The sequence below is a fragment of the Scleropages formosus genome, chromosome 21 (assembly GCF_900964775.1).
Source record: "Scleropages formosus chromosome 21, fSclFor1.1, whole genome shotgun sequence".
NCBI lineage: Eukaryota > Metazoa > Chordata > Actinopteri > Osteoglossiformes > Osteoglossidae > Scleropages > Scleropages formosus.
The window spans coordinates 11053890-11069177 of record NC_041826.1 but is presented as its reverse complement, the minus strand read 5'-3'; the positions used below and the strand labels follow the sequence as shown (position 1 = coordinate 11069177).

Sequence of the window (15288 nt, the reverse complement as noted above, 5' to 3'; positions counted from 1 at the left end):
AAATCCCACCTGTAAATTCTGACTCCTCTTTGACAGCCCAACACGACAAAAACTGTAGGATCTTCACTCTCCTTTCTGTTCACAAGTTTATCGACTGCAGAAGCCCAGCAAAATCCCCCATTCATAGTGAAAGTGAAAGTGACTCATGACAAAAGAAAAGAATTCTAAGTATAAAATGCCTTACATGTAAACCAGCACAACTAGATGTTTAGGTGACAGATATTTAATTTAATTTAAAAAAAAAAAAAAAAAACTTGTAAATGTTACAAAATTGCAGCGTTTTTAGCGAAACCCCCTTTCCTGACTCAATCAAAAATGAGCTGAATTCACAGGAAGAACATTAATATAAACCAATAAACCACATGTTCTAGATTTTCTCCAAAACATGACCAATTACCAAAAACTAAGTGAAAACAGATCCGGTTAATCTGGTTAGTGCACCTTAGTAAGTTCATATAAGGTAATAGCAGTTATTATTAAAACAATAAACAGCCATTTCTTCTTCAAAGTACCATCATTAGCACAGTGACTATCCTGTAGCCTTACAGTCAAAAGCACTAACAAATCAGAGGTAAAACTGTGGGTATTACAAGTAAATAACTAGAAAAATACATCAGCTGAGTAATTTTTGGACCCAACCCAAGCTCTGTGTGAACACTCCTTCAAAGCAAAACCTACATTTTATTGTTACTGAATACAATTTAACAAAAGTGAAAGGTGAAATGTGTTACCCCCCTAAAGTGCTGGAGGATAGACCCCCCCCCCCCCCATCAGCACGCTCATCCACACTGACACCACCAGAAGAACACTGCATCTTCATCACATCATGCAAGACCTGCCAACCTCTAGCCAAATTATTTTTCCTTTAACACGGGTTTTCATGCACTTAATGCTTTACAACTTGCAATTGGTGTCATTTTAACACTGCAGGGGTGTTGACAGAAACTTCTGCTCACGAATGTGGACTCCATCTTCACTTTACATTCAGACCAATTGAACCCACGTGACCTGAAATACATTTTATTCTTCTGAGTGACAACATGAACATGTGTAAATGCCCTGAAAATGAACCGGAATCTCTTCCCAAACTGTAAAAACACACACACACACACACACACACACACACACACACACACACACACACACACACAGAGAGAAGAGAAAAATCAACTTGAACTGCAGATAAACGTGCCCAGGAGGAGCTTTAGGGACAAACAAAACATTTGGTTTAACTGTGTGTCCAGTAGTTGGTGTGAAGAGCTGTTCAGGGTTCAGTGTGTAGCTGGGTGGTCGCTACGCCAAAGCCGAAGATGGCCTCACTGAGGGGGTCTCGCTTAGGGGTCCCTGGGGCCACAGCCCCACCTTGCACAGAGCATCCTCCCCCTCCCTCTCCAGAAGGTGTCCATCACGTCACAGTGATTCCCTGTGCGTTTGAACCAATGTCAGTCGCATGTTTGGTCCGAGCAAAAGAGGGAAAGCAAGCGTGTCCCCACTGCCGTCTGCTCCTTCACAACGTGATCTTTGTGTTCCGGAAACTCGAATTGTCTCTGAGGGAGAGCACAGAAACCATCGGTCAGACCAGACGAAAGCAGAAACACAACACTACCGCGCTCTGGTGTAAACAGCAGCTGGTGCAGCAGTTAAGAACACAGGTGACTTTTAACCTGAACATGCTGGCTCTATTCCCATTAACCGTTACTCCACTAGTTCTCTTGAATTAGCCCTCTTTATAAAGTAAAAACACAAGGTCCTGGTTGCTCAGACATTTACCATGTCAGGTCCAAGCTAGAGGTAGCTGGCTATTTACTGTGGTACTTGTACTGACATCAGCCATGCATCTCCTACAGAAAACATTTCTCTCACCTTTTTATATTAAATCACAAATGGCTTCTAGATGTCACACCAATGTGTAGTTACATTTTTAAATGTATGTTAAACTACCCAACCATAAGAATACCCGGTACAAAAGATAATATGTGAAATATAAGGAAGTACAGCAAGTAGCCTGGTATCACATTTTGTTACCTCCATGTACACTGTGGCTATAACATCAATGCAAATTTATTATTTCAGAAAATTCTTATGAAGCTGTCCTACTGCTGAAGTTATAGAAAAATTATTTTGTGTGCCCTTACTTGTGGCCAACCACTGCGGAGTAAGTGTTTTAAACTCTGCTTACTAGTGCTCTGTGTGTCTATGGTAACATTTCTGTACCCAGTGACCACTCAGCAGGATTTAATTTGTGCCTAAATAATACTCATAATAATATTAATTTATAGCGCTGGGCATTGTTACAACTGTTCCAATTTCTTGGTCACTACTGCAGGTCCTCAGTCAACACACAACCGCTACCGCTACTGTACTCGAAAACAATTGCTATGAAACAATCCATGACCATGAGTGTGTTTGTGTGCCTGCGCGTACTTGAGACTGTCATTGTGGGTCTTGTACTCCATGATGGTGTTCGGGGGAAGGTTCAGGACCCGACGCAGCGTGTCTCGGATCCGGGACGTGGTCACCTGATCGCTGGCTGTTTTGTTCCATATCGACAGGATGTCCTCCTGAGGGATTATGCCAAAAGCATGCCAAGAAATCGAACTTAACACAGAGTCCAAAACAGTTACTGTTAAGAGCATATATGCATTAATGTCCAAAAATGACCCTGTGAACATATACAATTTATAAGCCAGGAACTGTCTTTAGACAGACTACAGAAGTTACTCTTACAAGTGGTTTCCTCGAAATCAAGTTTCCACAGATATTCCAACAATGTCATGTTTTTTGGACAGCAGGTGATGCAGCGGCCAGTAGTCTAAACATCCCCATCACCCAGCCCCTCTCTCCTGCAGCTGCGTGTCACCTGGAAGCGGATGGACACCACGACCCCACAGATCTCTTCTCCCACCATGAACTGCTCTCCCAGCATGGCCAAGATGATGTTCTCCCAGAAACGGGAAGCCAAGCCCTTCCGCAAGCGGATGATCCACTTCCCACCATTCTTGTTGGCCTCATCCTGCAGACAAAGAGCAGCCATACTGGAAATAGAAACGTAAAGTACTCCATGCACAGGAGCATCCTGCTGACAAATTTGGGTCGTCTTTCATAACCTTCACCAACTGCTTATATAGGTCTAAATACAAAGAAGGCCAGAAATTTATTGGATCAGCGAGTACATAAAACCGGGGTCCAGCCAAAGAGAATGACTAAGGCACCGAACACACAAATGTGTCATTCTTTCACTGACTATCAGATCTTAGTGACCTGACTGCAACTGACAACCTTCACAATTTTCAGATTAAGAGCCAGTGACTCCAGAGTTCTCCAGGTCAGAGCCCTAATGAAGGCAAGCGTATGTGTGGGGTACGTGTCAAAGTGACCCGTCATCCACCAACACAATTTTCAAAGCAGACAAGGGCGCTGAAGTGTTTTGCTACTGTGCCCTCTATGAAACGTGTACCATCGAAGGAAATCCACGCAAACACAGGGAGAACACAAACTCTACGCACTGAGCTGGATTTGTATCCACATCCAAACCCACAGCCCAGGGGCTATAAGATGTCACAGGTAATTACAGCTCACATTGTTATTAGAGAATCATAACAAAGAAACAGAATGCCACTCTTTGCTGAGAAGCTGAAAACACTGTAGACTTTAACGCATCTCACAAACAAACATACAGTGCACACAAGCATATGTGTCTCGCCTCACCTCCCACATAGGCTTAATTCCCTCCTTGAACAAGTGGAAATCGCTGTGCCCCGTCAGGTCCCCAGGACGAACCAAGTGGCTGTAAAATTTCCAGAACTGCTCCACCTATAAGACATACAGAAAGGGGAGAGCACAGGTAGTGACAACGTTTCATCCCTGCGTGTCCACTACACATGTGAGGCATGACAGCGGTGCTTACGGACCGAAGCCACGGTGCCGATCTGCCGGATGTTCTGCTCGTAGCTCTGCGTGTTGGCGGGCCGACTCGGCGTGCGACGGGAGTACCAGAATGTGTAGTTGTACTGGAGCGGGTGCTCCCCTGCCCCTGGAGAGATGGTCTAAGCAGAGGGCAACAAAGAAACATTAGTCAGGCTATCATCATCATCATCATGATCTATCCCTGATATGTGACATGAAATAAATGAACATGAGAAAAACAAAGCGGTTAAAGAAAATGTCACTTCAACACCTTTCATACCAAATGTGGAAAATATAAAAATTCAAAGTGTGCTTATCATAAATCATTTTTTCAAAAAAGTGTGAAATACTTACATATAACAAAGACTAATATATAAAGTGGAGAAACTCGCAGTACATAGAGGATAACTTTGGTCTTTCAGTTCTTAAGTGTTTGTAACTATGGAAACATCAGGGGTCTCTTCCACATTCCCTTGCCTGTTACTGCTATAAAGATGGTCTCTGCAATTTTTTGTTCTGCAGACATGTCACCCCTTGTTTGTGTCCATTTTTGCTGTAAAGCACTGTAATCCTACCTGCAGTCAATCACTATAACTTTATATCAAAGGCTTAAAAAGGATTTTTAAACTTATTTTAAAAAATTGTTGGTCTCTTCTACAGTATTTTAAAAGGTCCAGCGTGCATTATAGTATAACATACACTGTAACTCATTCCAAGTAAAACCTTTTCTGCATTAAAATATTTTTATCCAGAATTGCACAAGAGGTTACTGATACTGAATGAACAGAAGTGAGTGTAATTTTTAGTGAAATTTTTACTGTGTAATTTTTCTTCTAGGTTCCTGTATATACATTATGGCAGCAGTAACTCAAAGCAGCAGAGCAGATACACAAGGCAACGCTAAAAATGTCTTCTCACAGGCTTGGAAAACACACTGTATGTATCTATACAGTACTTTAAAAAACAGCTTATATAATATTAAAATACCATTTTAAGTGGAAAAATACACATTCTGGTAACTTTCAGTTTAGGGTTAATGTGCATCCCTCTGTATGACTACTGATGCGTTTATCGATTCTGTAAAAAACTTTGGATAAAACTAGAATTTAAAAATTAAATCTAAAAAATATATTACTTTGTATCGTTTCAAAATACGCCGGTCTGTAGAGAAACAGCACACCTCTTTCACCAGTGCAAACACCAGAAAGGAGATGTAAACGCTGTGGAAGCGAGTTGAATTAAGCCGGCGGTTCCTGCTTGGGTTCTCTTTACTGCCATCTGTCGGCTCGGTGGCTAAACGTTCCCTCTGCTAGTACAGGAACATCATAAGACATTTGAAAACAATGCAAATTAAAAAAAGTACTTAAAAATGGGACAACTTTGAAAAAATCACAACTCGAGCGACCACGTGGACGAAGCACTGCAGCGTCGGTGACAGGTGGATTTTGCGAGAGAAGAGAGTGTTACTGCCCCACCTTCCTCCGCCCGTTGTTGAAGTTGTTGTTGTTGCTGTTCACAGGACCTCCGTCCCCGTCGCTCTTCTCCTCCCGCGCGCCCGTCGAAGTCTCCAGATCGCCGGCGTCCCGGTCCCCGTCTCTCGCCCTGGAAAAAGCACGTTCGGCACAACTCTCTCGCTGACAAAGCAACCACCTCGCTTAAGGCTTAGCTCAGCCAGAGAGTTCGTCTCGCGTAACCTGATTATAACTTACAATTTTCATGTACGTAAACGACATGTTCTCAGGCTCAGCCACAATATTATACGGTCAATTCTCATTATCATGTACGTAACTCTGTGGCCACGCGCCAGAACAGTCAGCGAGCGTTAGCCTGACAGACAGTGACAGTCACAGTGTGTCACTGAGTGAGTACTGACGAGCCGCTGACTTACTGGTCACACTGGTTCATCATCAATCGATCCCCGATAAAGTAGTAATATACTAATAATCTTGGCACAGAAACAATTCGGCTTTCGATATCTGTAGAAAGCCGCGCCTTTTACCGTTTAAAGTTAAATTTATTTCGGGAAAAATCACCCACTAACTTCTTTGAAAAATTAACACGGAGTTCGCCAGAATCACGCATGCGCAGTTCTGGAAACCTAAAGCGTGGCGACGGCTCACATAGTAGGTCAAAAACCGCGAAAGAGAATGTCGCGTTTTGAAATAATGAAAGCAGATTGAATGGATGACGTAATCGAATTGAATTGAAACTGTAAGAATTTCTCATGCATAACAATATTGTAAAATTTTTCTGAAAATTCCGAGGTCAATTTAGATCTATTTAATTTTTAATTATGCTAATATGACTCCAGCACTTGTCTCAGTTACATATGATATGATCTGTTGTTTATGAGCGAATTATGTCCATTTTATTTTCTAGAAATTACGATTTATGGAAATAAATTAAAGGGACTACATTCGTGACAGAAGTTAAATTCCTTCATAGGGAAATATGATTATTAGTTCTACGACACATAACTTATGCATTAACAACTAATTTCAGAAGTCGCCAGTGTAATTTGTAAAGCAAGCAAAGCAGCAATTATCAATCAATTATTCAATCGATCAGTCAAAAGTCAGTAAGGACTTGACACACAGAATAGCTACTTCTTGTTCTCAACTATTCTTCAGCCTTCTTTGTCACTGAGAAACTAATCAACTAAATGTACGCATATTGTCCGTATTACAACTTCTGCTGACTTTTGGGCTCAAACTGTCGAAGTATTTCAAAAATGGCCGTCTATTCATTTTATCTACATTTTCCAGTAAAAAAAAAGAAGTGCCAACTAAACAGCAGAATACAATTTGCAACAATATACTTCACTTGGAGATGAACATAAGCTACTCTGTTTCTGACCATTAAAATGAAAAGTTACACGTCCCAGTTTTTTGTTAGAAAACGCGGTGTGTTTGTCACATTAAAGAAAAATAAAAACATTATATAGAGGAAAGAGTGAGTTTCCATTTCATATCCTGCGCTTAAGTTAACTGACTCGTGTTGCATGAAAGATGTCCTGGACTTCAGAGGTCCTTGTCACTTGTGAAAACTTCCGGTATAATCATGCATAATATGCACTTTAGACACACATTTCAAAAGCTTATATGCAAATGTTGTTTTTTGTCTTTTATAAAGAATCTGTAAGAATCTTTTATTGATGTCTCCTTGGCAGGTATAGCAGGTAGAGTTATGGTGATCTCGGTATATAGCACCTGTGAGCAAGCTAAAATTACTCAGCTGTATAAATGGGTAAATAATTGTAAGTACTTTAACATTGTACAAGTCGCTTTGAAGAAAAGCATCCGCTAAATGAATAAATGTAAACTTGTGGAGCCAAGGTCAGCGGCTTTAACCACCCCACCACCTGCTGCCCCTCATTGTTTCCTGTCCTTAGTAATCAGCAGTGAGACATTTTCCTATCAGTTCACAATGTAATTCTTTTATTTAAATATCAGAACTTTTGATTCTTTTTCTCTGTAAATAATAACCCAACACAAATTTCATGGGAAGTTTCCAAAGGTATTTCGGTTCTGGAATAGCATCTTTTTTGTCGAAATGTGTGATGATATGATGGTGCCGCCCTTTGTATGAATGTGTGTGTGTGTGTGTGACTGCCTTGTGAGGGACTGGTGTCGCCTACATTGCCTCACACCCTCTTCATCAGAGATGGGCTCCGGTCCACCGCAACCCTGCAGTTGACAAGTATTTACTGACAGTGCATGGATGGACTATTGCTCCTTTATCATTTTTTAAATCTTGTCCGTTACTTGGATCCTCTGAGAAAAGCTATGGTAAAAAGGTGGTGGGAAATGACAGGACGACAAGGTGGACTGGGCCCGACTGAGGGAAATCCTTCTGAGTAACGCGCTAGATATTCCTGCCAGGGATCCTCACGCCCTGCGCGTGCAGCCAGAACAGCTCATTCCTTTCACCTGCCCGCACGCGCCCTACACCTGTGCGACACTCCCTCCTGAACAATAACAAATATGCGCGAGGCTCGTGAGTTATACTTTATTGATAGATGCTTTAACAAGGAGCAAAGTACACTTTCCCTAACCGCTCACTGAAGCGGCTCCGTTTGGAAACAGGCCTCAAGGGTACAGGCGCGTGCGGCATGGCACCGCACGTGACGTGAATGGTGCGTTTACCCACAGTGCACGAGCACCAAGGCGAATGGCGCGGGCTCATAAAAACCTCGTTCACTTTTACTTTTGGATTATTTTCGAACACATGCACACATTTCAGAGCCGGGCCACACACAGTTGAAACTCCTCGAGGTGCTTCAGGTCAAGTGCTGCGAGAACTCCCTTATTCCTAGAGCAATACCTTACGTGTGCTTTTGAGCACGAGCCACTAGCCTAGTGGACTAGGGAACGAACAACCCTACATCGTTCGTACATGTCACTTGACCGCCGGGTAAATGACCGACCTCCTTAGGAAACAACCGAGTAATAACGGGTGGATATGAGTGTTCTCGGTGAGGGAGATTCTGGTGAACGAATAAAAGGAACCATGATTCATGAAGAACACCCTGGAAATTATGAGAAAATACGCGGAGCTCGCAGTAACCACAACCGCTCGCTCCACAACCGTCCTCTGGGCGAGAGCACGCGCCAGGCAACGTCAGCCAATCACGATGCGCGGATGAGAGTGGTTCGCTCAGGGGATAGGTGGGGGGGGGTTGAAGGGGGGGGCGGAGTGGCGCTGGGGGCGTGGCTTACCCACGCGGTCCGGACAATAAAAGTTGAGTTCGTGGCTTTTGCTCTGAGAGTTTCGGACATGGGTGTGCTCACGGGTTGGGAGGCTGTTTCCCGCGCGCTGTACGCCATCGGGCTCGTGACCGCGCTCTGCTGGGGTCTCCAGCTGGCCCGGTGGTGCTGGGGAGGTTTCCGCGTGTACGTGTTGTCCTCCTTCTGGAAGACGGACTTGCGCCAGTTCGGACAGTGGGCGGGTGAGTGTGGACGCGTGGGGCTGCGCTACGTGTGATCGAGCACGAGCGTGTATTGAGCGCTGCGGTCATTAAGAACAGTGCAACGGCAGAGAGGAAAGTTTTTTTTTAATTATACTTACTGTAATCGTGGCTGTGGGTATGGAACAGTAGCAGCTACACCCCGGGGGGTCTCTCAGGTGTGATTTCAGGAATGTCATTGAGGTGTCTCTGATGTACCTCATTCTAGCGGTGTGAGCTGGCACACACGTCGTGTGTGTGTGTGTGCATGCATACTGGGGGGGTGGTGATCTCTCGGAGAGGGAGTCCTAGTGGCTGAGGGGCCTTGCTCTGTAGAATTTAGGTGGTCAAGGTGTGTATGTGGGTGCAGCCTAGCTGAACTGACGAGGAACTGTAGAGCTGAAAGAAATAGAGGAAGGAAATTCACAGGGGTGTGTCTGCAGAAGGTCATAGGGTCAACTCCCATGAACAGCCCATCTGTTGTGCCATGACCTGTGCACATATGATGTATTCCACTGAATCCTCCTGCTACTTTTTGTAACACATGGTATGTAAATAGTTTTTTTTTTTTTTTTTTTTTTTTTTGTTGTGCTGATGAGATCAGTGCCTGGGTGTTCAGCTCTCTCATGGGGCTGCAGTTTCGGGAAGTGTACTGCCATAAATCAGAGCAACAGAAGTCGCTGGGGAAAAGATGCATTCCAGTAACTGTAGTAATATTAATAATGAGCCCTGTGAAATATGGTTAAATTACATTTATTTGTTTAGCTGATGCTTTTTGCCAAAGCAGTTTAGTGTTGTTACTTATGATTATTTACCTATTTATACAACTGGATAATTTCTACTGGAGCAATTTATGGAAAGTACCTTGCTCAAGGGTACTATAGCCAGAGGTAGGAGTTGAACCTGTCACCTTTGAGTTAAAACATAGCAGCTCTAACCAATATGGTACCAGCTGTCCTCTGGTGGAATGGGATCAGCGCTCATCCCCATTATTGATACACTTCTGTGACAATCCTGGGATTCTCTCACTTTCATTATAGCATGACCCCTTAAGATGGGATGATGCTGATGATGGCACTCCCTGTGGGCCTTGTCACATACATTCCCATTGTGGCAGCACTGTCAGCAGGATGCTTTATCAAGATGAGAACCTGTGATTTACCAGTTTATTGGAGCCCTGCACATCCTCTGAGGCTGCTCTAGTCCCTCCTGGAACTAAAATCCTCCACTGGCTGAATAAGGAGGAAGGAAATGATTTCCTATGAATTGCTCAAGCAGTAATTGGAGGAAAGTAACCAATTTAGCCGATCACAGTACATTAGTGTTCTACTCCCCTTACTGGGTTTTGAACACACTACTGGCTATTCATGGAGCTGAAACCAGTTGTACTTTAAAGAGACTTTGATTGGAAACACTTAGCCAGGTCATAACTTAAGGGCAAACTTTGAATGGGAGAGGGAGAGCATGCAGAGAAGTGGTTAAGGAGGTGGCTCATAACCTGAAGGCTCCTGTTTCAGTGCCCTTGAAAAATAATCCATCTGAGCAATTTCAGCCATTTGGATCAGCCTTTGTTTTCATAACTGGTTCTATGCTGATTTGCGGAGGAATTTACTCTGTATGTATGTACGGGCAACACAGCTAGTAGCACCAGCGTTCACAGCGCCTCGGCGGTGTGAGAGGACATTGAGCAGGGATTGAACCAGTCTGTGTGGAGTTTGTATGTTCTCCCCATGTCTGTGTGGGTTTTCTCTCACAGCCCAAAGAAATGGGGGGGGATAATATTACATAAGGTTCATTGGAAGTCACTTTGGAGAAAAGCATCTGCTAAATAAATGTTGTTGAGGTTCACCCCTAGTGTGTGAGTGCCTGACAGTGTTCCACTGGTGTATGGATGAGTGATGCAGTTTACGTAGTGTATCTAGCAGTGTGTCACCTTGGTGAATAAGGTGTTACCAGCCCACACACTACATGGAGTTCAGTAGCAGTTGCTTTGGCGATAAAAGAATATTCTAAAAGGGAACCTGTCAAGACTGCTTTGGGTTTCTCCCCCCCCCCCCATGTGGTTCAGTTTGTGTTTCTGGCATTTTTATCTTAGTGTCACTTTTTTTTTTTTTCCTTCCCAGTTGTCACCGGAGCGACATCGGGGATTGGCAGGGCCTATGCAGATGAGGTTTGTTTTGTTTGTTTTGTTTGTTTTGTTTGTTTTGTTTGTTTTGTTTGTTTTGTTTGTTTTGTTTGTTTTGTTTGTTTTGTTTGTTTTGTTTGTTTTGTTTGTTTTGTTTGTTTTGTTACCGACCTCTCCGTGTGACCTTTCAGTTGGCCAGGCGAGGGCTGGATTTGATCCTCATCAGCAGGTCAATAGAGAAGCTCCACACTGCTGCCAAGGAGATCGGTGAGCAAGGGGGGCAAGTGTGGTGACTGTGCACCCAAATTTGTTGTTTGCATGGCATGTGACCACTCCCCTGCCTCACCTAGAGAGCCAATATGGGAGACAGACACATGTCATCCAAGTGGATTTCACAAAGGGCCCCAGCATCTACCCGATCATCGCAGAGAAGCTCCAGGGCCTGGAGATCGGCATTCTGGGTAATGTACTCATACCGGGGACCAAATACTTGTGCTGGAGGCAGGCGTTATCTTGTAATCGTGAACAGCTGTCATGGTCGCTGTGTGCAGTGAACAACGTGGGCATGAACTACGCGGGCATGTTGGTTTACTTCCTGGACGTTCCTGACCCTGAGAAGGTACAGGTCTCTGCTTGTTTTGATTGGGTGTTTGTTTTTGGTGAGGCAATGATTGGCTGGGAACAGTCAGGTCTACAAAGCAGCTTCAGCCATCTTGGTGATGTGAGCTGGTTATTAATATGAACCTGTTTGCTTCTGCAGAGCATCACTGATGTCATCAACTGCAACATGCTGTCTGTGGCACAGGTGAAATCTTTGTGTGTGATTTTCCCCCCACCTCCTCCCTGTTGGTCTCTCTGATCATGATGCCATCACTAGTGACTGAAATATGAGGAAGAGATTAAAGCTTTATTTACACAGTGACTGTTTCTATGGTAATGCAGGGGGTACACCTGGATTCCCACAACTGAGGGACAACTTCTTTTTTTTAAGATTATACTGTGTGTGTGTGTGTGTGTGTGTGTGTGTGTGTGTGTGTGTGTGTGTGTGTGTGTGTGTGTGTCTGTCTGTCCTAGATCATCTTGTGCATGTGTTTAATGCAAGCTGCTGTATGGTATAAAACACTCACCATGGGAGAAAGATGGGTGTCAGTAATGGTCTTTGTCTCTGTTGCCCCCTTTTCTGTTGCTGGTGCTCTTTTGTTTTACTCTGAACTGTTTCTTGCATTGGTGAAAAGCCAAATGAGTATAATAGAGAAGAAAAATGCTGCTGTATAGAATAAAAAGCCAGTTTGAGGGGGGGGGTGTAGATTTTTTTTTTTTTTTTTTTTTTTTTTTTTTTTTAAATAAGCCATCATAGCACATTTTTGTCCAACAAAAATCCATTGAGTAAATTTGTTAATGTCACATTCTTTAACTTCAAGCCAGGATTTCTTTTATCAGTATGTGTGTATCAAGCATTTAGACCTGCAGAGCTGTTTATGGTGAAGGTGTCAATGGTGGTAGCAATGTGATGCCATGTTCCTGTCACTGCAGATGACCAGACTGGTTCTTCCACATATGTTGGAGAGGTAGGTGGGCTTGAGTGATGGAGACAGCAATGTTCATCAGAACACAGATTGTATCCTCTGCTTGTGCATGCATTTGATCACTTTCTGTTTGAAGCAATAATAATTCATTAATGAATGACAAATTGGCCGATTCAGTGTTTTAAAGTTGTCCCTCATAGACATAAAGGCCTCATCATCAATATATCCTCAGAGGCTGGGTCACAGCCACAGCCCATGCTGGCGCTGTATTCCGCCACCAAGGTGAGTGTGAGTGGCCATTCTGCAGATTTACCACAAATTCCCACCTCATTTCTGAAAGACATTAAATTTTCAAAGAATGGATACCTGAGTGGTACTGAGCTGCCACTGCTGCTACTTTGCACTCCTACTTTGCTTCAGTGCTTGCAGCACTGAGCATCTGCCACTGTGGATATGTCTTAATTTCTCTGAGATCAGTGGATGTCTTTGCTACTTTTTGTGGCAGCCCTTCCTGTAATATCAGCTTTTCTTTTTATTTGCTTCAAAACACCTCCCTTAATTTGGCAGAAGCAAGATGTAGACACTGTTGGACACACAGCTGCAGACATTGTCGGGTATAACCATGCACCTTGTAGAGTTGCTGTATGTGTGAAGTGTTATCTTGTCCTAGACATACGAGTCCGGACTGCATGCAGCCACTTGTTTCAGTGACTGCTGTGCTATTCACTTGTCCTTCCTTTGTTTGCCAGGTTTTTGTCACCTACTTGTCTAGATCACTCACTGCTGAATACCGAATGCAAGGCATCACTGTACAGGTAATGGGGAGAGGGCTAGGGTATCCTTTAAAGGGACAGTGTCTACAACTTCACCCTTTGCATGATCATTAATTTATTGCCACTTCTGCCCTGCTTGCCCTCCTCCCCAGTGTGTGACCCCCTGTGTCGTGTCCACAAATATGACCCACAATGTTGAGGTGGGCCCCCTGGTGAAGAGCGCATCAGCTTTTGCTTATGAAGCCCTCAACACAGTGGGGTACTCAAATTACACAAGTGGCTGCCTCCTACATGCCCTCCAGGTATTGTGCACGGTTATGCGTTGAATATTTCGCATGAGGGGGTGCGGTGGCGCAGTGGGTTGAACCACAGTCCTGTTCTCCGGTGGGTCTGGGGTTCGAGTCCCGCTTGGGGTGCCTTGCGACGGACTGGCGTCCCGTCCTGGGTGTGTCCCCTCCCCCCTCCGGCCTTACGCCCTGTGTTGCCGGGTTAGGCTCTGGTTCCCTGTGACCCGTATGGGACAAGCGGTTCTGAAAGTGTGTGTGTGTGTGTGTGTGTGTGTATTTCGCATGAATAGCATCCATCATTTGTCAGCATCTTTACCAGAAAAAAAAATGTTTTGGACTATGGGACTAAAGAGCACCTGGAGGAAACATGTGTACAAAATGAGCTGGATTTGAACCCACAGGGCTCTGGTTTCTTCACAACAGTCCAAAGACATGTTTCAGGTAACCCAGAGACTCAAATAGTGTGTGTTACACTGATCCAGTGCATAGATGTATGAACTGCTATAGGCAGTTTACTGTGTGTATCCAGGATTACAAGAGCATCTAATAAAAACACAGAGGTAACAGTTTCTTCTGCAGAAGATACATTTTCCAAAGTTTATTCACCTTATTTCTGGTATAAAGATTGACTTTGTTCTGCTGGTTATGCAAACAGTCTTCCATGTCTCAGTACTGAGGGCAGGCAGGGAGACTGTGGGTGTATATATCCCTCTGAGTTTTTTAATCCTTGTTCCCACAGCACATCGCCCTCTGCATCTTCTTCCCTGGCTGGCTCCGGCTCAGCACCTTCTGCATGAGGTACACAGAGAAGTTTGCTCAGAGCTGGCGGCAGGAAATCGAGGCCATGATGGCAAGATCGGCGAAGAAGGCGGACTAAGGTCCTTGCCATGAGCGAACACATAGACATAGTGTATTGATTGTATACGTAGTACAGCATGTCCAAACACACGTACTGTATACAGGTGGCAAACTTGTTTAGCTATGGGAGACTTTGCTGCTTAGTCTAATAAGGTCCATATGTCTGTGGATGGGTTACATGTAATCAGATTTAATGAAATTCCCCCCCAACAGCTACTGACCATCTGCCAGATGTGCAGGGGATGTTCAGCCCCATTACCAGGGGAGCAGGATGAAAACTGGGCTGTTGTCATGGGGGGGAGACAAGTGACACAATTATACTGTACCCACCTACTGCACTTCCCACAATGCAATACCAAGCCCAGCAATCCTTCTTATGAAAAGGAAAACTCATGTGAATTGAGCACTTGGGAGCCAACTGGAACTTTCATTCTATCTCATGCCTCACTGTATCTTGAATTCAGATTTTTATACTTTATAAACAGGGCTATTTTGTCTATTGCTGCCTTTCGGGTCTTATTGTCTCCATGGCAACAGCAGCTTTGAGCTCAGATGAGTGTATATACATGTACATTTGTTCACTGAAGCAACATGCATCTCATGTACAGAAGGGTGAATTATACCAGCAGCTAGAGAGCAAGAGGCAGACATGCCTCATGTAAATATTTTTATCACTGTCTAAACCAGTGTACATTAGAGGAATAAATAGATAATACATCCCTGTAGAGCACAGAGGTGCTTTCTGCTCCATCAGTCTAGTTAAACACTACGGGGACAGCAGGGAGTGGAGTGATTATAGCTCCCAGGTGTGCGCATTCCATAAATGAACACAACTCGCTGACATGCTCTGCTATGCTGTGTTTACAGA

At 44.0% G+C, this 15288-nt stretch overlaps 2 protein-coding genes across 3 annotated transcripts; one reads left to right on the top strand and one right to left on the bottom strand.

Moving 5' to 3' along the window:
- Positions 1–217: 217 nt before the first annotated feature.
- On the bottom strand, positions 218–5981 carry eif4e2rs1 (eukaryotic translation initiation factor 4E family member 2 related sequence 1). The gene is made up of 7 exons (XM_018726251.2): positions 5795–5981; positions 5382–5508; positions 3912–4046; positions 3709–3813; positions 2861–3013; positions 2425–2561; positions 218–1547 (listed from the first exon to the last, which is right to left on the bottom strand). Exons 1-7 carry the CDS (start codon positions 5812–5814, stop codon positions 1508–1510), a joined length of 717 nt encoding a protein of 238 aa, XP_018581767.1. The 5' UTR covers positions 5815–5981; the 3' UTR covers positions 218–1507.
- Positions 5982–8660: 2679 nt separating this feature from the next.
- On the top strand, positions 8661–14807 carry hsd20b2 (hydroxysteroid (20-beta) dehydrogenase 2). 2 transcript variants are annotated; one of them, XM_018726249.2, is made up of 11 exons: positions 8661–8854; positions 10975–11021; positions 11168–11243; positions 11327–11437; positions 11528–11595; positions 11737–11781; positions 12510–12544; positions 12703–12784; positions 13252–13317; positions 13428–13577; positions 14302–14807. In XM_018726249.2, exons 1-11 carry the CDS (start codon positions 8683–8685, stop codon positions 14437–14439), a joined length of 990 nt encoding a protein of 329 aa, XP_018581765.1. In that variant the 5' UTR covers positions 8661–8682; the 3' UTR covers positions 14440–14807. The 2 variants fall into 2 exon arrangements, with proteins under 2 accessions (XP_018581765.1, XP_018581764.1); XM_018726248.2 differs by having other exon boundaries at positions 11327–11595.
- The last annotated feature ends 481 nt before the right edge of the window (positions 14808–15288 follow it).